The sequence below is a fragment of the Eretmochelys imbricata genome, chromosome 6, assembly GCF_965152235.1.
Source record: "Eretmochelys imbricata isolate rEreImb1 chromosome 6, rEreImb1.hap1, whole genome shotgun sequence".
Lineage (NCBI taxonomy): Eukaryota > Metazoa > Chordata > Testudines > Cheloniidae > Eretmochelys > Eretmochelys imbricata.
The window spans coordinates 99,961,042-99,987,395 of NC_135577.1; the positions used below are offsets into that span (position 1 = coordinate 99,961,042).

At 43.7% G+C, this 26,354-nt stretch overlaps 1 protein-coding gene across 3 annotated transcripts in view; it reads right to left on the reverse strand.

The window, feature by feature from the left end:
* EML5 (EMAP like 5) overlaps positions 1-26,354 on the reverse strand; it is a 284,671-nt gene that overhangs the window by 155,680 nt on the left and 102,637 nt on the right. For all 3 annotated transcript variants that reach the window (XM_077819239.1, XM_077819240.1, XM_077819241.1), the window contains exons 10-11: positions 17,370-17,582; positions 12,154-12,321 (exon numbers count right to left, since the gene is read on the reverse strand). In XM_077819239.1, the coding sequence (XP_077675365.1) occupies positions 12,154-12,321; positions 17,370-17,582 (381 nt within the window). The remainder of the gene's footprint in view (positions 1-12,153; positions 12,322-17,369; positions 17,583-26,354) is intronic.

Genomic DNA, 26,354 nt, shown 5'->3' on the forward strand with positions numbered 1-26,354 from the left:
ACTTCTGGCTTATGCCTGACAGCTGATATTTACCACAACATGAGCTACTAAACCATGAAAAGATCCTCTGAAATTATCATCAATTCTCCTTATACAACAGTACTTTCAAATTTGGACTGCATGCTTTTTTCTTACTTTTTGATAGCTAGGCTTCACATATTAAACTCACTTCACAGGCAGTGTGGTCCAGTGGACTGGGAACTTGACTGGAAGACAGAAGACCTAGGTTCCATTCTTGGCTCTGTGAATGACCTGCTAAATGAACCTGGGCAAGATGTGTCTGTACCTTAAGTTTCCCCTACTGATGACCTCTCGTGGTCCCTTCCAGCCCTACATTTCTCTGATTCTATAATATGTATGCACAAAAGCAGTTTTTTGTAGATACAAGTTTATTCACCTTTGAATATTGGAGCCAGTGCATCTTATTTACTTTTGGGAGCAGATTCCAGAGGCATGGGTCCTCCAATGACAATGTGTTGTTACCAGATACATAAAGTTTAAATTCTGGAGCCAACAGTGAGAATGACCCAACAGATTTTAATTCCAGTGGTGGTACAGGAGCAGAAAGCCCCTTTCACATAAATGGATCTTAGATCATTGAGGGATCATAACAAAGAAAGTGAATTCCACTCAAATGTAGACTACAGATCTTGGTGAACTGGTGATACGTGCCTGAGACTCTGAAACTCATTGGTGAAGACTAATGTTACATTTGCAACTGCTCGTGTCATTAGATCCTTCCCCATATTATTAGATTCACTTCTGTCTTACTGCAAATATATCTAATAAATTCATTCACATCCATTCTTATTTCCATGAGGTATTGTAAAAACACAAACTCAGTATCAGAGTGTCACAGGTGGGGTCTGCCCCACAGTGCCACCTGCGGGGTCAAACATAGTGTTGCAGGTATCCCTTTCCTTAGTCCACAAGTTAGGGCTGCATGGTTGGAACAGAGTGGCCTGTGCTATAAGCTCAGAGTTAAATAATTGCAAATTCAGAATCTGACTGTCTGCACCTTTAAATAAACAAATAAAACCTCAAAGGCAAGCACTTAGTTGCCATGCTAGAAGGCAAGGCCCTGACCTGGCCCTGGGGTTCTGGGCTAGCACTGAAAATCTCCTCATCTGTCCCAGTCTCACCCAGTTCTGACCCTGAGAATTAGCAAACAAGCCTTCTTAACTGGCCTGCTGGCTCTTGATTGGTCAGTGTCTCCTCTTAGCCCTGCTAAACCTCTGGAGGACTGTGCCTTGTTGATAGCCCAGCCTGAGCAAGGACGTATTCAGGGTGATGCCTCCAGCAGGGGAACAGGAAAGGCCTGACAGACTCCATCAGATGGAGTTTGATCAAGTGCACATTTAAGTCATCTGATTATTGGTGGTACTGCCAGAAAAGCATATCATTTGTCTTTCCTAACAGCTGTACGTACATACTGTTTTTCCTAACAGCTGTACGCACAATTAGTTGCAACCTTGTAGTGTGAGAATGCGAGGAAAAAAGAAAATATTAGTCACTCCTTTTTTGGATTTCTCTGCAAAAGTAAACAATCAATAGAATCTAAAAAATTGCCATTAAAACCAACAAAACCAGCATGAATATTTTATTTCTGCCCACTGACAGAAAGAGCTAATCAGTCAGAAAATACTGCCTCCATACTAAAGCCATACTCAAAATCACACTGCTAGGCACAGGGATCAAAGATACATATGTGAGAAGGATGCACCTAGATTGAATGAACTAATAAAATATTGTTTTTTAAAAACTGATTTATTTCAGTGTCACTATTACTAAGGTATTTTATTTGAATTGGACAAATTTCTAGAGGAAAACACAATATACTACAATTGTTTTGCCACAATACCCTTCCAAATAGCAACTTTTTCCTACCCACGATTACCTTTTAGTCTTAAGCATAAAGGCCTACATTTTCAAAAGTGAGTGCTGATTTTGGATACCTCAACTTGTAGGCTCCTATCTTGAGACACCTGAAAGAAGCCTAATTTTCATAATCACTGAGCACTTACACTTTGAAACTCAGGCAGTCTTTGAAGGTCTCAAGTTGATCACTCAGAAACTGAGTTGCCCCAAATCAGTAGTAACTTTTGAAAATTTAAAACAAAAACTCTTTAAAATTAAGATACTCTTATATTGACTTTAATGGGACTACTCACATATATAATAATAGGCATGGGCATAACAGTTTGTGGATTCGGACCATGAACTGTAAAATATTTATTAGAAGATTAACTGACAGGTCTATGAACGGGTCGGGAGAGCGAGACAGAGAAGACTGTCCTCTGTATATGCCCTGCGCAATAAGAAGTGGGAATGAGATCAGCTAGATCTAAAACTTTACAGAATATTCTCAAAAAACAATGTTACTAAACAATTACGAAATTCTAATTAAAAGAATAAGTATAAAACATCCACTTTTTCCACATACCACTACAAAGTAAGAATGAATTAAAACAAGGCAATTTAAATAAAAGCCTGATTTAATTAAAAGAATGATTTTCTGGAAATTCATGATTTGTATCAAGATCACACACTATATACAATACCATATTATATTTGTTTGCAAAATAATTAAACAAACATGCTTTTGGGACAAAAAAGTTCTCGTCTCAAGACTGCAACTCAATTCTCGACGTGTCCCATTTAGTCTAGTTTATAGATGTAGAAAGAAACCCCTCGTAAAACGGTTAAATAAAAGTCATTGATATTGTGCATTAATGTTGACATAGATAAATAAAGCTTCAGTCCCACAAGGACTTAGGCGCATGTTTTACTTCATGGACTGTGAGTAAAGTTAAGCACTTGTGTCTTTGCAGGATTGAGATCTAAATCTGATCTTTAACCCTAATTATGCAAGTTAGAGATGGGATACTTGAAGGGCCCATAGCTTGCTTCAACTCTAAAAATGAGAGCCTTGATTGAGAAATCTCAAACACATGGGTTAATACTTTAGAATTTAAATAATTAAATACATGAATCTTAAATCTTATGTCACTGATAACATGCTCAATGAAAGCATATTATTACACATTTCCTCAAGTAACTTAAATAACTCATTTTCAAATACAGTGGCCAACTTTCTAATTTCTGAAAACCGGACACTGAGCACTGGAATCTCTCCCACCTCCTGTTCTGCCTCTTCCTAAGAGGCACAGGCCCTGCCCCAGGCCCTGCCCCTTGCTCCACCTCTTCCCCTTGAGGCCCCAGCCCCTGCTCCTCTTCCCCGCCCCACCCACCACTGTTACTTGCTGCTCTCTCCACTACCCTCCCCTTGCCAGCTGAGCAGGGCTTGAGGGGTGACTGGGGCAGGACACTGGAGAGAGAGCCGGGCTCCAGGGGGTGACCGGGACAGGGCAGGTAAGGGAGAGCCGGGCTCCAGGGGTGGAGAGGTGAGTGGGGAAGGATTGGGGAGGGAGAGCCATGCTCCGGGAGTGGAGAGATGAGTGGTTCAGGACGGGGAAGGAAGAGCTGCATTCTGGGGGTGGAGGGTGAGTGGGGCAGGACGGAGGAGGGAGAGACACGCTCTAGAGGTGGGAGGGTGACTGGGACATGGCAGGGAAGGGAGAGCCACACTCTGGGGGTGGAAGGGTGAGTGGGCCAGGACAGAGCATAGAGAACCATGCTCTGGGGTGGAGAGGGGAATGGGGCAGGACAGGGCAGGGAGAGCCACGCTCGGCACAGGATGGGGGAGCCGCTGGTACCTCTCTCTGTCAGAGCCATTCCAGAGTGCTCTGCTGCTCCTCCAAACTCCAGCAGAAGCTGTGGTTTTTTCTCACTCCCCCCTCCCCGGTGGTGGTAACCAGTTACTGCAGGTAATCGGGCTTTTAGTGTCCGGACACTACCAGGCTCCCTTTTCAACCGGACTTTCCAATAAAAAAATGGACACCTTGCAACCCTATTATAATACTGGTACGTTTATAGTGGTGATGCTTAAAAATCTTCAATATTGTCTTTGCACTTACAGTGTCACACCCCAATGGCCCCCTCCCTCAGGGAGTCTCCTGGAAAGGCAGATCAGCATTGTATGTGGCTAACAAAACTGTTGCAAGCATTGCAAAGCATTTTGGGGAGGGTCAAAGGTGTGAGAGTGGAGAGTGTAATTTCCTTTGCAGAATACAAGAGGCCAGCGGGGGAGAAAGAAGAACAAAGAACGAGTTAACTCAAACCTTCAGCTAGCTCCGTGTGAAGGTAAGACGCTGGCCCCGGCCCAAGGTCACACGCTCGATGAGAAATCAACAGCTGCCCAGCCGTGAGAAGAAGAGAACTAAGTTGAGCAGAGCTGCAGAGATAGCAGTGAGAACAGTGAGAGCAAATGAGATGGCGACAGCGAAGGCCAATAGAAGGGAAAACAAAGTCTCTGGAGCCGGGATGTTTTGGGAAACCGAGGAGGCCACAGCAAGCCAGTTTGGACTGCCACAAAGAGCACCAGAAGCAGAGGTCCCTGAGTGGAATCCCCCCCGCAAGAAGCCCAAGACTGGAGCAACTCGGAGATCAACAGTGGATCCTCGGACGACCTGGGCCCAGGACACCACTCCCATCCACCCTTCCCCCCCTCTTCTTCTGATGTTACACCCAGGCCTGGCCAATCTCGGGTAGTGCATGTGTATAAAAATGGGTTAGGGCGTGGGGCACTAACACTTTCTTTCTTCCCCTGAATGACGTGGGAACGTTCCCAGCACTCTCTGCTGTTATTTTATTATTTTATCAATAAAGCTTTAAAACTTAGACACTTGATGTGTTCTGTACCTCCTCCCCAAAGATCCTGCGGCATCAGCCTGATCAACTGACATCCCAGGCAGATTGATAACGAAAATCTGTCACAGTTTTGGTGGAGAACTGCGGGGCGGGGGGGGAGCCCTGCGGTGCGCACCAACTGCTTTGCCGTTGGTATTTCATGTTTGCTCTGTCTGGCACTGTTGATATTGCATGTTGGGGATTTTATGATTAAAGGTGAGCCCCACCCTCAGTCATAGCATGACAGAGAACCAGAGGGAGGTTTAGCATTCCTCTCTCCACCCCGGTTGGCAGGGGAAGGGTGGAGGTGGGTCTACCCCTGGTCGTAGAAGTACCGGGCAAGAGGAGGACTTAGAGATCCTCGCTCCAAGTGACAAGGACAATCCCTGGCATATACACCCCCAGTCGTAGTATGACTGAGTAGAAAGAGGAGAGCTTTGGAGTCTCTCGCTCCAGCCGAGAGGGGCTCTTGCAGAGGAGAGCTTTGGAGCTTCTCACTCCGCCCGAGAGGGGCACTTGCAGAAGAGAGCTTTGGAGTTTCTCGCTCTGCCCGAGAGGGGCACTTGCAGGGGCATATGCACCCTCGATGGGATCGGACCGAGTAATACGGAGGGAGGCTTAGTGTCTCTTCCTCCAGCCACTCCAAGCATGTGTGGGCGGTGAGCACTGTAAGCTCTGATGCCGGCGTGAGCAGCGTGAAATCTCAAGTGATTTAAAAAACCTTAAGAGTGGTACCAACGGTTTGTGAGAGCATGTTCAGGAAACAGAAGGGTACAGCTGTGGACTCAGGAGTCCCGCAGTTGTGGGCGATGGCATCAATGGCGGGTTCAATGCCAGACGAACGGACATTAGGGAGCGCAGACAAGGTAGTCCAGCTGCCCGGTCAGCTGGCGTCTCAGGAGGCAGGTGGACCTGATGCCCAAGCCGTGGGGGAGGCAGCAAAGAGGGATGGGACCCTGCTGCCTCTTTCAAAGAGGGGTGAGGACCTCTCCCAGCTGGAGAGGGCTCTCACCAAGGTGGGATACAATCCCTGGGGTTCTGTGGCGGAGCTTCAGAAAAGAGTGCAGACTTGGCAGGGTTTGTTAGACCTATATGCCGAGTATGAAACGCAGAAGGGTAAAAACCTAGGGGCAGCTGTGGGGTTAATATGGACTGCAGCAGCCATGTGGTATCAAACGTTGTCAGACAGAAAGAAGAGTTGGGGAAAAGGGAAGCAGTGTGCACCCGACAGCTGGTGGAAATTGAGCAATTGGAAGCGCAAATTAGTAACCAGGCAGCAACCCAAGCCTATGCCCAGGACAAGTTGCAGGTCTTGAGACAGAACTTCCAGGCAGAAAGGGAAGAATGCACCTGTCTGGAAGCACTGGCTAAGCAAGTACCAGTCCTTCAGGGGCTTGTCAAAGATTTGACCATTCGTGCTCAGCATCTGCCACAACGGCAGTGTGCTCACCATGAAAAGAAAATTGTACAGTTAAAACGTCAGTTGGCCGTACATTCAGTCCAGGTGGCAAGCCTCACCGGGGATGATTTCAGTGACCCCTGTGAGGGCTTTGAGCTCTCCCTTTGTGAGGATCCTCAATTTCAGGCGGAACCTTGTTGCACCCCTATAGCAGCCCTCAGTAAGACCGAGGAGAGGTCCAGCAGGTAAAGGAGGAGAAGGTTGTATGCACAGCACTCCCAACTATGAGGAGAGCATCCCGTGGGGTGATTATGAAGAGGAAAGGGACCAGGAAGGGTGGGGGCTAATTAAGGAGCCCACCTTCCTTGCTAAATTGGTAATGAAACGAAGCCTGTGTCCATGGAAAGGGGATGGTGCAGTGAGAAAAAAAGGATCGGGCCCAGAAAAGCAGGAAGGCAACAGATGAAGAAATTGGAATAAGGAAAGCAGAAAGTACAGGCACGGGAAATTCGGATCCCTGAAATAGTACTTGGAATGGTAAAATCTGAGTTGATGAAGGTGTCATTTTGGGAGATAAGCAAGTGATTTAAGGAAAGAGAGTGAGAGGTTAATTCTCTCCAGCCTCTGCAGAGTTAAGCAATTAAACGCTGTAAAAGTGTTAAAAAGGAAAAGTGTTTAAGGAAAGAAAATTCTTGGTTTCTTTGCAGCCACTCTGAAGGAAAAATGGGCCCTTTTCCAAAGAAATGTCTGTAAATAATCCAGGCAAAGAGACAATCTGATTTAAATCATTTGACTATGGACAATTTAGTCAAATTTGCTAAAAAAATGTAAGGGGGTTCTATTGGACCTTAAAGACCCAAGTCGTGGCTGCAGTAGGGCAGTGAAAACCAGGAGAATGGGAAAAGATTTTGAATTTGTTTTTTGGTAACAAAATAGCAGATAAGAGCTGTAGTAAAAGAGAGAAAGACATTGCCCCACACTGAGCTGAGGTGGCTCTGGGTAATCAACCTGTCACTTTGCTAAGGGTACATAAAAATTCCGTGAGCACAAAAGAAACAGTTATACCTTATGAAAAAACTGAAATGGCTAATGTTATGGAAATTAAATTATGGGAGGAATGTGCATTTTCCCCCAGTGTATATTGTAAAAGGGGCAAAAGAAATGCAAAAATATACTACAATAGGTTGTGTTTTCCTTTTTAAATGTGTGTTTTGGAAGCAGGAGTTAAAAGTAATCAAAACTCTGGTGAAAGTTGATTGTGTCCCTTTTAAGACAGTCTCTGAGCTGCTAATGGCTTTGAATCCGAAAGCAAGCCAGAAAGTATCTGTGTTAATGGAAATTACCTAACTGATAAAAGTAGAAGCCATTGAAACCTGGCCTGCCTATAGAACAAACGAGAAAATATGGACGTAATTCCTCTGTCTTTCCTGCAATCAGCAAGGATATTTGTAAAAGAAAGGAATATTTTAAGCAATCATCTGCCACACCCAAAGGGGTAGAAATATGGGGTTTCTTGTCCTGCAGAACAGGAAAAGCTGATACCAGCTGAAAAGCAACCCAGAATACCATGAAGCTACTGTCACAATAGAAATTGTGTTCTATGTTTTGTCTTGTGTTGTTTGTCTTGCTGCTAGCACTGTTGTGTATCAAATGCTGCAAGGAAACATCCTCAGGCAGCAGACATCATATTAGGAAAAACTGGTTTTGGAGCAGGGATTATAAATACGGTAGACATGGAGGAGGTTAAGAATAAATTAAGCTCCCTGTCCCAGCTACAGGACAGCCAAATACAGAAACAAATGGAAATAAAAAAAAAACATACTGCTATAGCTATGGGATGTACTGAAATGCAGATACTTGCTTTGTTCACCTTGGAAAACGAAATGTTTTGGGTAACATCAGGAAATACTAAGGTTTTGACACACGTGCTAAAGCAATAAATAAATAAATAAATAAATAAATCGCTGTTTGATACTTGTCAGTACAAATGGATGCAGTATGTTTTCAGCATAGTAAGGCCAGACCTTTTAATTGGGAGAAATTGTTGTTAAAATCGCACACCAATAGGCTCTGGAGGCCAAGATATGGAAAGTTAGCCCACTCCCCATATTGCACATGGGATCCTTCTGGCTACCCTGGACCTCGAGCCTGTGGGCTGGGGAGAGAGGGAGGGAAGCAATTGGACCCCAGAGGTTGTACCGAGCGGACTCCTCAAAAGTGGGTATGCTTGTCCTTACCTGTTGCTCCAGAGCCCTGTAGTAAAGACATTTCACTAGGATCCTGTATGTGAGATGAATTGGATAATGAGACCAAAGTACTGTATAATGGGCAATGTGTATGTGTAAATTCCTGGGAAGAAGTGTTTTGGGAGGACGGAAGTGTTAGCAACCTGCTAGTTGACAAATGTAAATGTAATGTAAGTACTGTGTTTACCAATAATCACATTTACGGTTTACCACAACCAAAAAAGACTCAGCTTTGCCCAGTTGAGGAAGGAGCTATGTGAAAACCGTGAAGCTGTACAGGCCGCTTTAGATAAGGAAAAGGCCAAGTGTAAGGATGTCATATATAAAGGGAAGGGTAACCACCTTTCTGTATACAGTGCTATGAAATCCCTCCTGGCCAGAGGCAACATCCTGTCACCTGTAAAGGGTTAAGACGCTCAGCTAACCTGGCTGGCACCTGACCCAACGGACCAATAAGGGGACAAGATACTTTCAAATCTTGTGGTGGGGGGAGGCTTTTTGTTTGTGCTCTTTGTTTACGTGGTTGTTCTCTCTTGGGACTGAGAGAGGCCAGACAGAAATCCATCCTCTGCAACCCATCCTAATCCAAGTCTCCAATATTGCAACCAGTATAAGTAAGCCAGGCAAGGCGGATTAGTTTATCTTTTGTTTTATGGGAAGTTTCCCTGTGATAAGAGGGAGGTTTATTCCTGTTTTCTGTAACTTTAAGGTTTTGCCCAGAGGAGGATCCTCTGTGTTTTGAATCTGAATACCTGTAAAGTATTTTCCATCCTGATTTTAACCTTTCTTTTCTTTTCTTTTTAAATAAAATCCTTCTTTTAAGAACCTGACTGATTTTTCTATTGTTCCAAGATCCAGGGGTTTGGATTTTTGATGATTTTGTAACCAGTTGGTTAGGATATTATTCTCAAGCCTCCCCAGGAAAGGGGTTGTGTGGGGCTTGGGGGGATATTTTGGGGAGAAGACGTTTCCAAGTGGTGTCTTTCCCTGTTCTTTGTTTAAAACGCTTAGTGGTGGCAGCATACTGTTCAAGGACAAGGCAAAGTTTGTACCTTGGGGAAGTTTTTAACCTAAGCTGGTAAGAATAAGCTTAGGGGGTCTTTCATGCGGGTCCCCACATCTGTACCCTAGAGTTCAGAGTGGGGAAGGAACCTCACAAAGGGGATCATCGTTAAAGACATCTGGGGATGGCAAATTAAAGACAAGGTAATGTTGCAAAAACTGGGGAAAGCAGCCCACACCCTGGACATTAAGTGGGTGGGTCCGTACTCCATTGTGAACTGCATCTCCCTGGTAGTGTACCAGCTACAGCTACCCGGTAAATTAAAATGGGCGCATGCCAATCAATTCAAAACATATTTCTCCCTAGGTTTCTGGACATGGCATCGTGGGCCTCGGTTGTGGACCAGCCATCTGCCTGGAACATCCGGGTTTCCAGCTGGCCATGGGATTCTCAGGATGATCGTAATTATTAGCAGGGAAGATACCTCCAAAGGCTCTCCCTGGCTCGAGCTACTGATGGGGCGCGAGCCACCGTGTGGTGCGAGGCTGGAGGGGAGGTGCCTTGGAGACAGTGCATAGTCCGGACAGACACAGCAGGACCACAGCAAAATACCTGGTGGGTGGCCCCAAGCTTCCCCTGGATCCCATTGGGACAAACCCTGTTCCTCCTGTGGTGCCTGGAGTGGAAGTGGAATGGGAATCCCTTTGGCAAACAATAGCAATTACTGATCTCAGGATGTAATATTGTTGTTAGAACCTCCTAAACCAGGCCAACAACAATATCCATGATGAAAGCCAAGGCTGAAACAGGATGACTAATAATTTAGGGAGTTTTTTTATATGTGCCTCGGTATCCCCAATAGGTGCATTTATGTTGTTCTTTTTCTCTCGCTCTTGCTTTGTTAACAGGATAAGGCAGTAATAACGAGCGCCCAGGGACACCCTGAACAGGAGCAGTGGGTCCGCTCATGCTGCTTCAGGCCTTCAGAATTTGTTAGTGTGATACAATGTATGTATGGTGGCACATATCTATGGGAATCCTCGGGTGTCTGACGCTTTTGTCCTCCTTTGTTAATTTTACCACTGTTCAGAATTAACCATGGTGGAAGAAAAGGTCAATTATCCATCGGCAGAGGGGGCAATTGTAGCTTAGCATCCTAGGAATGTGGCATCATGTATTATCTGGGATTGGGTGGTCCATCGCGACGTGTGGGAGGTAGCTCCCACCAATGACATGGCTAAGCGGTATGTGCTGACTACATCTTCTATCAGCACATATGGATTGCAGAGGGCAACACTTGGCAGCTGTGGCCTATGGAGTCCCCTCAAATGATATGTAGAGAAAAGGCAATGCCAGGTCGCTTTTATGAGATAGGTCAACACATCTGCTGGGAAGGGGAGGCATCGGGATATGCCCCCACTAAGGCCCATGTGTTTACCAATACCTCTGCATGTGTTTGGAGGACCACCTATCCCAGGATGTCCCTTGATTTGCTGTTATACTCTGAGGCACAAAAAAATTTCGGTGCATTGGCCCGCGGTTATGCAAAGTATGGTTAATATCTCTATGTTGTGTTTAATTTTTCATGGATTACACCCAATGTTTTCCTGCCCTTGATGCACACCCGGGAATAACTGACCGTATTCCAGACAGATGCCTCCTCCTTTACAGTGTTGCAGCACACGTTTAATCTGGAGGAAGCTACCTTTGCCACAGACATTCAAGTGGGGCATCTATGCCAACAGGGGGATGTGCTATGCTATGTTACTAATGAAGCCAGAAGTCATTATTGGCTAGTGTATGCAATTGTTGCTGCCCTAACAATTTTGTGTATGTTATATTGCTGTTTATGTAGAAGGCCACTAGTAACCCTGGTCACTGTGTCAGAGGGAGGATGGAAACCTAAGTGGTGACCCCTCACAACAAAATGTTGATTCGGAGTCAAGGGGGGGGGAATGTCACACCCCAATGGCCCCCTCCCTCAGGGAGTCTCCGGGAAAGGCAGATCAGCATTGTATAGGCTAACACTATTGCAAGCATTGCAAAGCATTTTGGGGAGGGTCAAAGGTGTGTGAGTGGAGAGTGGAAGTTTCCTTTGCAGAATACGAGAGGCCAGCGGGGGAGAAAGAAGAAGAACAGAGAACAAGTTAACTCAAACCTTCAGCTAGCTCCGTGTGAAGATAAGACACTGGCCCCGGCCCAAGGTCATGGGCTCTACAAGAAATCAGCAGCTGCCCAGCCATGAGAAGAGGAGAACTAAGTTGAGCAGAGCTGCAGAGATATTGTGAGAACAGTGAGAGCAAATGAGACGGCAACAGCGAAGGCCAATAGAAAGGAAAACAAAGTCTTCGGAGCCGGGATGTTTTGGGAAACCGAGGAGGCCACAGAAAGCCACTTTGGACTGGCACGAAGAGCACCAGAAGCAGAGGTCCCTGAGTGGAATACCACCCCACAAGGAGCCCAGGACTTAAAACTCTCCTGAGACCTGGAGCAACTCGGAGATCAACAACGGATCCTAGGACGACCTGGGCATGAAGAAAGTGATGAGTATATTTGCCAAATCTCTCTATACTTATAACAGGAAGTATCAACAAATATTGGGGTTATGATATTAGCTACCTCAGGCAACTGCAAAATTTTAAGGATGATCAATGCATAAGGTTAGATAATTCTGAATATGTATAAACTATGTTGCTACTTATATTAACCTTTTTCACCTTCTTTTTTAAACATAAAAGAACGTTATGAGCTCTCACCTTGGGGTGCTATGTGAATAGCATCCTTCAGCTTCCGTTCAGGGATAAATTTCCACTGGAAGACAGAATGATCAGCTCCACCAATAGAAACAACCCACTGATGATCATGTGACCATCTGACATTTGTCACATGAGCTGAATGCCCAAGATATTTTTTAAACTTTGCTCCTAGAACAAGGGTGGGGGGAGAAGGGGAAGAAAGCATTTTCAGTGTATTCAGAATAAATCTTTCAAAAACACAATGATTAAAAAACAGGGAACATTTCTATACAATGTGTGAAAAAATAACCATTAAGCTTTAAATAAAAAAAAAAATCTGCTCACTAGATGCCACCAATATGGATAACTAGAATTCCATTTGCTCTGCTTTGTAACAGGAAAATGGATCCATAAAGAGTCATGAAAATTATGATACCATTCCCAGCCTCTAATCTGCTTGCATATCAAATAGTAAAATTTTACGTTCATGTACCAGTTTATAACAGATGAAAAAGCAGAGGCAGAAAGGAAGGGGACATATGCTAGGCTTTCATTAAGTTTACTACATTATGACAGGTTTCAGAGTAGCAGCCGTGTTAGTCTGTATTCGCAAAAAGAAAAAGAGTACTTGTGGCACCTTAGAGACTAACAAATTTCTAAGGTGCCACAAGTACTCCTTTTCTTTTTACTACATTAGGATCACTCTGCTCACCTTGTACAAGATCCCACTGCTTACTTTCCCTGCCATCACAGAGTGGCATTTTAATTTTTATTTGCACATATTTAATTGGGTTCCCCTCACTGAAAGCTTTGAGTGCCAGCTCCCACTTTTCCCGTTGAAGAACTTTGAGCATTAAGCAATTCTTGTCATGCATACTCATCACTACTATTACATCTGGTTAGCTCTGTTACCAAATCCTGCATAACAAACTCAAAATTCAGATATATGTCAAAAAGAAATTGGCTTCACAGAACTCATTGCAGGCGTTCTCATTATTTCTCTTCAGCAAATTAATTTGCTGTTTAATTAGTCACGCTCAAAACTACTTAAAAGAAGGAGAAAGCTGGTTTTTTAGATTTTCTGAAAATACTTCTTAGGACAGGTTTTTTAGATTATCTCAGTTAGCAACTAGCAAATGCCTTAAGGCTATCAAAAGAAAACAAAACAAAATCGGAAGGACTTCTTAAACTGTATTTGCAAAAGGGAATAAGGCAAAATAACATTAGATATTCATGCCATTGTTGAGGGGCATAAACGGATGGTAAAATTCTATTTCTATAATACCCAAACGGTTATGTGAACTTGCCTAATGTTTGTCCTCAAGCCCATTAGGTGGGTCACACAGTTATAGCCAGGGCCATCCCAAGGGGGGCCTGGGGCCCAAGTGACGAATCCATCACTTCCGGGACCAACAACGCCAGCCAATCACACTGGCCCGCAGGGCCCCCAAAGCGCGAGGCCGAAGCGGTTGCCCAAATTCGCCATATCCAAGGGACTGCTCTGGTTATAGCTTGAATTAAAAAACATCAAAGGGTATGTGACCCTTAAAGAACTAGTTGATTGTAAAGTAAGTGCAGATTTACATGAGGATTCTGAGGATGTATCTAGGGCTCTAGGATCAGTTATCTGTTTCTCAAGTATCCCTACATCATTAAGGTGTATTTCATAGATAAATTAAAGGACACAAATCATCCTACAGTATCTAAAAAAATTCAAAAGTAGTAACAAAATTTGATTCCTTTTGATACAGATTTCTTACATGATCTAACCATAGTTAAGACTACGATTATGTCACCAAGGTCACGGAATACGTGACTTCCATAGACCTCCGTGACATTTTCTGCCCTGGGACGGGAGCTCCCAGCCAGCCCTGCCCCCGTAGCTCCCAGCCCCTGCCCTAGTGAGGGGATTCCCCACAGCTGCCCAGCCGTGGCGAGCAACGGGGGGACTCCCCACAGCTGCCCATCTGAGGTGGGCAACAGGGAGACCCCCCACAGCTGCCCAGCCATGGCGGAGGGACTGGCAGACCCTGCAGCTGTCCATCCACCGACAAGGGTGGGGGACCCCTGCAGCTGCCCAACCGCCACGGACAATGGGGGGACTCCCCGCAGCTGCCCAGCCGCAGCCAACAGCTGGGGAACCCTGAAGCTCCCAGCTGCCTAGGGGTGAGGGGACCCTGCAGCAGCCCAGCCCCCTAGGCAGGGGACCCTGGAGCTCCCACGCTCCGCAGCGGAGGGGGACCCAGGAGCCCCCAGCAGCATTGGGTGCTGAACCCTCCTACCCCTTTTGTCAGGGATATTTTAAGTGAAAGTCAGGGACAGGTCACGGGCTTCCATGAATTTTTGTTTATTGCCTGTGACCTGTCCATGACTTTTACTAAAAATATGCATGACAAAAACTTAGCCTTAACCATAGGACATTATTTTTCTGCTCTTTCAAAAACCAGGATTCAGTCTAGTCTCCAGGCTAATCTTAAACATTACGATGACTCTACCTCCTCGAATGCTAAAATGCATTTCAGAGGCTGTGTCATATGGTCATGGCATCACAGGTTTTAAGATACAACAAATCTTTGAGACTTAGAGCACTTTTCTTGCTCATCCTGGATGGTTTCTGGAATAGAGCATTCTGAATAACTGTGAAGCAGCAGCAACTCTTTTTTGTTAAAGATTTCCCTCTCTCCCTACAATACACACACACTCTTCATTTTGGGGACTTCAGTTGAGAGTATGAGGTAGCTCGCTCTGTGCTTCAGCTTCAGAAATTTCATCTGAGATTTTCCCTTACCCTTAGTAGTAGGGTTGAGCAAGAAGTAGAGCCAATCAAGAAAAGGTTTTCCACTCCCATTAAAATTTGAGATTTCAAATTTTTTCCCATTCCTGACCAGGACAAACCTGAGACCTTTAGAAGTTTTTAGTTGAAAAAGGAAGACACACCCACCCAGCCACCTAAGAACAGTCAATGACCTACTGGTTAGAGTACTCACCACGGATGTGAGAGACCCACGTTCAAGTCTCTGTTTTCCCTGATTCAGACCAAGGACTGGAACCTGTCTCTTCCACATCCCAGTTGAGTGCCCTAACCAGGTGAAACAGATAAGTCATCTTTGCTGACTTCTGGCCCAAATCCCTTAGAGAGGGGTAAGGGCTGGAAAAGGGACGGAGCATTATGAGGGAGACCACAGTTACAATGCCTGGAGACATGTTCCCTGCATGTCTCCCTAATGAGAAAGTCAGCTACTTCATCGCCTTCTGTAGGAGCACTGGAAGAGAGGGAGAGGGAAGGGGAGGCCCATTTTTCCTAAAGAAGGAGTTTTGAATTACTTAACTCCATATTCCCTGATGCTTAGTCCTGGCTGAACAGGGGTCAGCTGCTCAGAATAAGGAATAGCAGGACCTGAAGCAGCTGGAAACAGATGACCTGACAGTATATACAAGGCCACAAAAAGAGCTCGCACCTTTTTAATATCTGAGGCATTCTTGGCAGTGGAAGGCATTGGAAAACTGAGCCTTATATGCGAAATTTCTTTCTGTGATTGTCAATGTTTGACAATCTGTACTGTGTATGTCCCTCTTTCCCTAGTGCTTGGAGGAAGATTACACTGTTGGCTGTCAGCCAGAGTCTATGACTCAGGTTGAGGCTGCATCAACTTTGGCAAGACTGCCAAAATCCTTTTTGTCTTTTGTCTTTGGGGGTGTTTAGAATTTTTATGTTTGCCAGCTAAGAAACTTCTTCTTGATAGCAAACTCCCACTCTGCCTTAATCAAGTCCTCAGAAGCAGGATGTAGAGGAACACAAAGCTCCTGATTTGTGCTAGCTAGGAAAAACTTCTGAGACACTCCCTGGATTTTACCAATGGGCCCTGCTCCGGGGTTGATCCAGCAGCATCTCCAGGGCTGCTAGAACTTTTCTTAGCATGACAGTGAAGAGGTGAAGAGGGAACAACCTCTGCTGAGGCTCCTCTTCCAGGGTTACACAATCAGAATCAGACAATTCCCCTTCGTCAGACAAGGTGGCAATATAGAGGAACTTCTAGGATTAAAACCAGAAAGAAGCCAAAGTTATGAACTTTCATTTGGATAATTTAACTGGGACTTTGGGTGCTGTGGCGCACGCCCATAATCTTAGCTACTTGGGAGGCTGAGGCTGGCAAATCGCTCAGGGGTTCTAGGCCACAGTACTATGCCAATCGGATGTCCAGTGCAGCTGACAGCCTGGCCAGAGGTTGGCTGAAGAACTGGCTAGAACACGAATGACGTGTTGTGATCGGCGCTCTCTCTGTGAGGGCTGATGAACCGATTGATCAAGAATTTAACTGGGGCTTTTCCTTCCTTTCACAAGGAACTGTCCCTCTATTGGCACTGCTTTTATGCTCAGAAGCCCTAGGACTTGTGCTTAGTAAATGGACACTATCTGTTTAAGGTTTCTCTGGGAAAAATGGCTCCAAAATGGCTCTGGGGAAAATGTATCTGTTATCTAGGCTTCATCCTGGGGCAAGGAGGTTCCCTGTGAGGGCCATGGGCAGACCGAAGGTCTACTGCCTGTGCAAGTTTGGAGGTGAAGAACTCTTGGAGTTCCTCCTGAAGGATAGTTCTAGCCCCTAACCCAGAGCTAATGATACAGTCTGCCACCAAGCACTACAGAATGGGGAATGCCTACTTGGAATAAAAATTACCAATATCCACTGACCTAGATCTGCATATGAATAGAGTGTGACCACAGCAGACACTTCTGCAGCTCATGGGATCAGGTGTCCTGATACTGTGCCTCAATGAGTGCATGTGTGAGGGTGAATTCGTTCATTTTTCTAGAGCCCTCATAGAGATTCTTTGCACAAAGTTCTTTTATTCTTACTTTCCCTAATTACACAATTTTGTCCATAGCATGAAACATGAAACAGATCAGCAATCATGATAAAACAAACATAATTACAAAGGAATGCCCACAGTGCATTTGTTCTTCTACTGAAATTTCTAGAAACTGTGTACTACTGCCACATAGAACCTGTTGTGATATAAATCACTACCTTATCCAAAGCACACACAAAAACATAGATCATAGATTCTGTAAGTCACTATTACATGGTTCATTTAATCAAACCATTACTATTTTCCATATTTGTACTTTATCATTCTAAGACTACAGCTTTGCCATTTACATAACTCTTAAGACCTTTCTACTTTCCCCAAACCTTTATAAATATTCATTAATAATTTAAGTCAAACAAAGATATTACCTTTTCTTAAACAAGGATACCGGAATAGTTTTACTATTCCATAGTCATCAGCTGTAACCAAAACTTGACCATTAAAATTTCCATCTACAGAATTGATATCATTGATATCTGAATATTTGGGCCAGATTCCGTTAACTTCAAGGCCATAAACACATGTCCATGAAGCCCATTGGACGCCTTTTAATTCTTCTTTATTTGTTACTTCTTTTCCACCTAAAAATAAATACAAAGGCTTATTTTTAATAATTCACTCATGCTTTTCCTTTAATAAATTTGGAGCTAAAATGATCAAAAAATGACCAGAACTCAGATACAGCTCAGACTGAGTTGAAAATTGTACAGTAAAACTATCTTTTTCAAACATTCTTTTTATTAGAGGCAGCACTGATGGCAACGTCCATAGTCAACATTGCTTAATGCTTTCTATGATAAGACCTAGTTTTCAATTGCATATAAAATTTTGCCAAACTTTTTGGCTGAAATTTTTCATAGCAAGTATCTGCCTTAGGCTGGTTTTTTTGTTTTGTTTTGTTTTGTTTTTAAAGGTTCAGCAAACATGGTTCAGCCATTTACCAGAGGTGGTTTTTACCAGGTAAATCATGGTTTTTACCACTCCAGGAAAAACTAGTTAGTCCCAGTTTATGGAATTTTCTATTTTTAAAAGTGTTTATTTAATGCACACCACATTACATTTAGTTTCAGTTACATATTCGAATTGTGGTTACATAAAACAGTAGATTAGGAGATTAATTTAGGGTTGTACAAATAAAAAAAAATTGCAGTGGCTGTAATACTAATATATGTAATTACAATACTGAACATTGGAAGGTCTATATACGTTTCAGTTTGGAATTTTCTTAAGGAAGTTATATATGTCATGACTCATTTAATTTTTCAATATCATATATACAAAAGTAAAAAAAAAACTGATTACCTGAAAATAATAATACCCCAGAGTCGTAAGAATGAAGTGTTACGCAATCAGAAACATGCAGAGTTGCGATCTGCCAGTTGTAATACAGAGGCCCATTGGTGGTTCACTACTTTGTGTCAACAACTCCTCAGGCCTGAGGTACTCACTACACCTAACCCATTGTTTTCATGATATACACCCAAAATGGAATGCAATATATTGCTGGAAAACTAATATCTCACTGATCGTTAATATTCTTGTGTGATATATGTATGGGATATGCACAAATAAGGTATGTGCTAGAATTACGTTCTGAAAATGTGTTTGAGAAACAATGCATAAGCACAGGTTTCAGAGTGGTAGTCATGTTAGTCTGTGTCAGCAAAAAGAACGAGGAGTCCTTCTGGCACCTTATGCCCAAATAAATTTGTTAGTCTCCGAGGAGTCCTTGTGCATAAGCACAGTCTGCCCTAGACAAAGGAAAGGGTATTTGTTTGCTTGACCAGCCTGGTCCTCAGGCAGAGACAATGAAGGTATATTTACATTCAAATTAAACAGAGTCATCAACCTAGCAAATGGCGGAAATAGCCTCTTGCGGGGTCTGAACCTCCTACAATAAGTAATTGAATCACCTGATAGTATACAATACTACTGTATTATAAAAGTGTATCAAGTATGAGCTTTTATGAAAGCTAATGACATACTGGTGATTAATATAATTGTGAAACGTACATAGTAATACTGTATGAGGAATTATGGATACTCAATAATATTATGCTTTAAAGTCAGTGACCAAACAAAGATAGGGAAACAGGTTTTCTGCCAGACAGAAGGGAAGGCAGTTATATACCTGTCTCCAATGAAATTAAGGAAGGTATGACCGAAAGCTGTTTAAGCCCCATTGACAGACAAATCAGCAGGGCAATGAGAAGTCCACAGGAAGGGAAGAAAAGCATGAGGTCATCCTGAGTCTGCGGACAAAACAGTGAGTTTCGGAAGATATACGGAGAGAGAAGAGGTTATCTTGGAATCCATCAGTGGACAGCACAAGGGGCCAGAGTTCTTGAAACCTGAGCAAGATGGATCCTTCAACCAAGGGAGATGAAATCTGTGGGAATCTAATATAAGTGAAAAACCTACGTAGGCAAAGATCTTTCACCTACAGCCCCTTGTACTTCTATAGAAGGTCCTGACTTAGAGAAAGTCAGCCACAGATGGAAAGAAAAAGATTGGTAAGAAATCTACCTTGAACCCAAGACTGTAGATTGTTGAGTTAAGTCTTAGCCACTAAAAGGTGTATTTTACTTTTATTTGCTTGCAACCAATTTGTCTTTGTCCTTTGTGCTTGAACTCACTTAAAAACTCTCTATTTTTGATTAAATAAACTTGCTTTACTTTTATTCTAAATTAACCAAGTACTGCGTTCAACTTGAAGTGATTATTAACTCTATGGTGCTTTTGTCTCTTTAAAGGAGCAACAGGCCTTATTACTCCTTTGAACATTCCTGGAGAGAGCTGGACATTTCAGGGCAGATGGTTTTGGGAAAATTCAGGACTGGGGATGTGTTGGGGTCACTTGGTTAGCAATAACCAAGGCTGCTGGAGACCAGAGTATGGCTGTTGCATAATGAGCAGGCTGCTGGAGTCAAAATTGCTGAACCATGGCAGAGGAAAACATTGATTTTGGATACAGAGTTTCTTCTACTTTAAATGAAAGTAAATGTGGCAGAAAGTTGGGATTTTTGTTGAGCAACCACAGACTTGCAATTTCTTCTTATTCAGATGACAATTTCTGTCTTGCGTATTTTGACTGAAGGAGGTTGACACAGGAGGTAATTGCCTCACGAAATCTCTTTTGAATTTTTGTTTTGTGTGGTGCAAGATCTTCATTTATCAGTAGATCCAACCATACTTTGCATGCAACTCCAACTGTCGGTGTGCAGTAAATAAGATATATGGCTACACACTGAAGGAAGATAAACAGGAAGATAAACAGAAATCCTGAACAGCAACGTATTCAGTGAGCACTGTCCATTTTGTGCACTGAATGAAGCAGGGATCTTGTGGAAAATATATTATATGATCATGTAATTAAAAGACTGTATCATAATGCATACACAACAAGGGGGCCAAATTAAACCCTGAAGCCTGGGATTTCCAGACCTAACTTTTGAGTGCTTGAATTTGCAACCTTAAAATTTATTTAACATAGATTTTTATGTGTAATTTCATTATGTCCCCATGGTGTGAAATACCTCACCCACTAACTCTGCTGATTATTTGTGTGTTTTTGATATCACCAAAACATTTCCAATAATGGGGTTATACTACACTTTAGAGCTGAAAACTGTATCTTAAAATATTAATTTTCTTCCTTTAATGTTCACCTATCTTGAAAGGAGAAGTTTACAATTATACTTTTGTCACTGGTCGTTGATTGCTCACCTAAATATTATTGTAATTTTTGTATAGTTTTGCAAAGTAAGACTTGTTTATAGGATCATTTTCCATATTTACCTTAGCTTCAAGGGCCACTCATATTCCTTTTCTATTTCCAGCTAATATATTCCAGATTCTAATATATACCTAATTCAACTAATATTTTGAGACATTGTATTATCAAAATTTCTATGAACTAGAGGACCTGGAGCTGGTAGCTGAGGTGTGGGGGAGTCCCTCTGCCCTAATCCAGAGGGTGATACCACTGAAATTATGATTCTGTAAATTTTACAAAACAAATGACACTTCCCTTACCTTTTAATCACTAACTTGTCCATGGAATGAGATTTTACTACATTATGCTCCCAGACTAATAGTTGTATCTCTGTATCAAAGTATTCTTTTTCCAAAACTTCAGTTCACTAGATAATTACCCAGTCTTATATTTCCAGATTTTATTTGCACTCTGATGGTTTTAAATAGATACAAATTACTTATTGCAAAAGCTCATATAAGTTAACTTCATCAGTAGGGTTGCAAAAATCTAGTTCTAAAAAAATGTATGAATCTGCTGATACGGGAGCTCTTGATCTTTTCAAGCACAAAAAGTATGCAGCTATTTAACATGAGCTCATAAAACCCTGGTAAAAGAGAGCATCCAAATGTAAAAAAAGATGGTTACTTACCTGTATTGTAACTATTGAATAGGAGCATGGACAGCAGAGATTGCACGTTTAGTGAGCTAATAGAAAATCATGATACCTTAAAATGAAGTAGGTATTATAAAATATCCTATATCTTTGTAGCTGAGGGAAGCAAGTTATGAGTCTCAGCCCAACACAAAAAATGTTTCCACTTACACAGGTAAGTACTCATAATAGATGGTTTCCCGCTGTTCAACAAAATGTTTTGTGCAGCTAAATAACAGTTCTTTTCTGTATGGTCTAGCCATTCAATAGCCAAAAGGTCAGGTGAAGACTGTTCAGATTAGAGTGAAGGACTTGACCGCACTGAAGGGACAGTATGCCCTGTGGCTCATGGGACTGCTCCTTAACATGCATGATACTGCAGGTTCCCCTGCCTTAGTGCACAAGTTTAGGCTGCCTGCTTGAAGAAGGGCAGCCCATGCCATAATCTTAGCATCAGTCTCTAAACAGTTAAACAAAAATAAACACTGAATTTGGTCATCTGAGTCTTTAAATAAACAAACAAAATCTTAAAAGGCAAGTCCTTAGTTGCAGCGCTTGAAGTCAAGGCCCTGACCTGACCCTGGGTTCTGAGCTAGTACTGAGAAGCTCCTCCTGTGTTCCAATCTCAGCCAGCTTTACCCCTGAGAAGAAGGCAAGCCTCCTTAACTGGCCTGCTGGCTCCCGATTGGTCAGTATCTCCCCTTGGGCCTTCCACGCCTTTGGAGGACTAAGTCTTTTTGGTAGCATTGCCTGAGCCGGGGCGTGAGGTGGTCAGGGCACTGACACCTCCAGCAGGTAGCAGACAAAGCCTGGACAGACCCTGTCACACATTTTCTCACACAGAATGGGCCTGAGAGCTCTATCTCCCCCTTCTGCAATAACCCCATCATCCTGGGAAAAGAAGTTGGTCCTGTGAATGAGATTGGGGTTGTATATGAAAGGCAAACACCCTAAAATAATGTGAGGATTACTGTTCTTCACTTCCTTCAACCATTTAATGGGTTCATGGTCTATTATTAGGTAAAAGGGAAGCCCCTAAAAGATTATGACATATTACCCCCATAGCCCATTTGATGGCCAGGCACGCTCTCTCACTGGTGGCGTATCTAATTTCTTGTGACTCCAGTTTTCAACTTTTGTACAGTATAAGATTTTCCATAGCCTGAAATTTTGCACCTGTACTGCTCCCAGACCATGTGAGGAACCAACCATTTGCACTAAGAATGGAGTGAGAAGTTGGGACACCAGAGTTCAGGATGTTGGCACAGGATAGTTTTTCATCTTTGTAAAGGTCTTGTCACATTCAGTTGTCCATTGGACTGTTCCGGGTGCAGTGGCCTTCTTGAGGCCTGTCAATGGATTGTGAAAGCAAGGATTGTGAAAACAGGTACGGACCTATAATAATACCTGGCCAGATTCAGGAAAGCCCATGCCTGTTTGTTGGTCTGGGTACTGGTGTCCTTCTTAAGGCCTCTGTCTTATCTTGCAGGGGTTAAATCTGGCCATTCCCCATTAGATACTCCAGGTACCAAATTTCCTGCATCCCAAACTTACATTTTATTGAATTCTAAGTTAATCTTACCTTTTTTATTACTTTGGCACAGAGGCCATGTGTACCACATGCGGACTGCCAATTTGTACTAAAAATAAATGTTGAGGAGTTTGACACACTGCATTGAGTAAACATCAAATCGGGACACTGTATTACGCCTCCTGAAGTCCATACAAAATTGGGTGGTACCATCTGGCTTGGGAACCAGCATTACCAGGCTACACTAGGAGCTTTTGGACTCCTCAAAGATGCCAAGATCTAACATGGCTCATACTTCCCAGTGTATGATTCTATGGAGTTACTCAGGAATATGATAAGTTCCACGTTCTACTTTTACCTCTGGGTTGGTTGGAATTCAGCATTTGATGACCTAGTTGAATGGAGGAAACCATGTCAACAAATTCCTTGCTTGCCAGTGTCAAGTTAGGGGCAAGAGTTTAAGCTACTAGCACATCCACAAGGCTGTCTGTTTCTTGTGTCTAAGGGCTCAGATCCTCAGGGAGTTCCCCAAGATCTATAAGTATGTTTTCCTGAGCCCACCAGGGTTTTAACATATTTACATGGTAGATCTGGTGTTTCTTTTTGTCCAAATATTGAAATTTATAACTCACGTCTCTGACTCAGTGGACAACCTCATATGGGTGCAACCATTTGGCCAGGAGTTTGCTCTCCACGTTGGGGAGGAGCAGAAGCATGCGGTCTCCTAGGCTGAAAAATCCTCTCCTAGACACCTTTACTATACTGTTGGGCCTGGGTTTTTTGGGCCCATAGGAGAGTCTCCTTCACAAGTTGTCCCAGTCATTTAAGACACTCACACATTAGTAGGATATACTGAAACACATTTTTGAGAGCATGACAGCTGCTCTTTAAGGAGACCCAAGATTCGTTGAGGCCATTGGCCATGTAAGAGTTAAAAGGGTGAGAAGCCTGTTGAGGCCTGGGGAACCTCTCATACTGCAAAGAGGAGATAGGGAAGCAGCTGTTTCCAATCCCTGTAGTCCGTCTTCACAAACTTTTTTAGCATTTGCTTAAGAGTCTTGAGTGAAAATAAAGACAAACGCCATGGCTATGGCTTTGGCAGTAATTGAGAAGAAGGGAACAACCTCTGGGTAATAGGCTGCATAATCCACTATGATCTGGATCTATTGTTGCTCCCTTGCACTTTTTTCCAAATGCCCCAATATGTCCATCCCTACCCACTCAAATGGCATACTTACGAGAGGTAAGAGGATTAAGAGAGCCCAGAGGTTTCCTTTAGATGCTACTGTCAGCACTCAGGGTAAGACACACAAAAGCTCACCACTTATTGGTAGATCTGTGGCCAAAATATCTGGCCAGCACCCACTCGAGGGTTATATCTCTGCCCAAGGAACAATGAAGGGAACTACATGTGCCAGCCATAGTACTTCTTTCCGAATGTTTTGAGACACCAGGAGCTGGTGAAGTAAGTCACCCATCGAGGTGACTCCTCTGTAGGTTCTCCTCTGTAGAGAGTAAGTCATTATCAGTGGGTCCCAATCTGCAAAGGGCTGTACCTGGCCCCAACAGCATCACTTCGGAATAGGACTGGCCATTTTTCCGCTTGAGCATAGCCACTGGTGAGCTGGAGCTGGTTCACACCGGTTTGCGCGAACAGGTTGTTAAATTTAGAAGCCGGTATAGAACCGGTTGTTACAGGGCTGGGCAAACTCCGGCCCGCGGGCCACATCTGGCCCGCAGGACCGTCCTGTCCGGCCAGCCTGAGCTCTCGGCTGGGGAGGCTCCCCTTGAGAATCCCTTTTTACTCACCTGGCAGCGCTCCGGGTCTTTGGCGGCACTTTGGCAGTGGGTCCTTCACTCGCGCCGGGTCTTTGGCGGCAGGTGCCTCAGGGCCGCCAAAGACCCGGAGCGACTGAAGGAACCGGTTCTTCAGATTTTGGCAGCTCATCACTGAGCATAGCCTCTGGGAACTGCTGCTGCAGTAGCTCAAGGAGCACAGCTTGTTGCAACAGGGTAGTTCACCAGACCTCCTCTTGTACTTCCAGGAAAAGTTGCTGGGACTCTGCCTGAACCTGCTGCTACTGAACCAGAGTCATACGCTCTCCTCCATGGACAGAAGGAGTCAATCCCACTTCTAGTACCAAGTTGTGGTAAGCAGGGTTGCTCCATAGCGCCCTCTGTGGGGCCAAACATGGTACTACAGGCACTCCATGCCTTAGTCCCTAAGTTTTGGAGTCCTGTTAGGCAGCCTATACTGTCAGCTCAGTGTCACTGTTTAAACAGTTAAATAAAAATAAACTCAGAATTTGCCTATCTGAGTCTTAAAATAAACAAACAAAACCTCAAAGGCAAGCACTTAATTGCAGCACTTGAAGGTAAGACCATGACCTGGCCCTAGGTTCTGAGCTAATACTGAGAAGCTCCTCCTGTGTCCCAGTCTCACTCAATTCTGCCTTCTTCTCAAGGTCAAGCCTTCTTAATGGGCCTGCTGGCTCCTGATTGTTCAGTGTCTCCTCCTGGCCCTTCCCTCTGGAGGACTACTTTTTTTGGTAGGCTGGCCTGAGCAGAGAGGTGTCAGGGTACTGGCGCCTCCAGCAGAAGGGTCAGGGAAGGCCAGATAGAGCTTGTCACAGACCTCTTTTGGAAGAAGTGCTAGAAGCATCTGAACAGAGAATCTGTTTAAGTTGGATTATCCTGATTAAATCCACATATCATTTTTGTATCTAAAGTTATGAATATTGGCTTTGTATTTGTATCTCAAATGTGTTTGTTCCTGCGTGACACCTCACAAATAGATTTACATCAAGGCTACACAGCTGTGTGTGGATGGCTCATTAAGGACACTTCAGTCTAATAATGGGCTCTCCCTGAGGATGCCTCAGACACCAAGGGGCCAACGGTCCCCCCATGTGAGTCAGCAAACCATGTAAGGACATGCAATATGCTCACGTGACCCTGGACTCCATCTTGGGCCAGTAACTTTCCACAAACAGGTCTGTGGGCTTTGTTTGGGACAGTAAAATCCCATGGACGTCGCAGAGGATATAAAAAGACACCCGAGACATCTCCATTTTGTCTTCATTTCGTTCTTCTTTCTCTGGACTGGATTTCTAACAAAGGCGCTCTAAACAAGGACTGATGACCCCCAATCCGTTTCGGTGATCACGGAGAGACTTTTGCAAGCTAGCACTTCATTCCATTACTGCTGTGATCCTGATCTATGAATACTGAAAATCATTTGTATGTATATGATGGGATAGAGGGAGCCTATACTGGAAGAATGGGCTCCACCTAAACCAAAGTGGATCCAGACTGCTGGCACTTAACATTAAAAAGGTTGCAGAGCAGTTTTTAAACTAAGAGATGGGGGAAAGTTGATTGCTGCAGAGGCGCACATGGATCAGACAGAGACT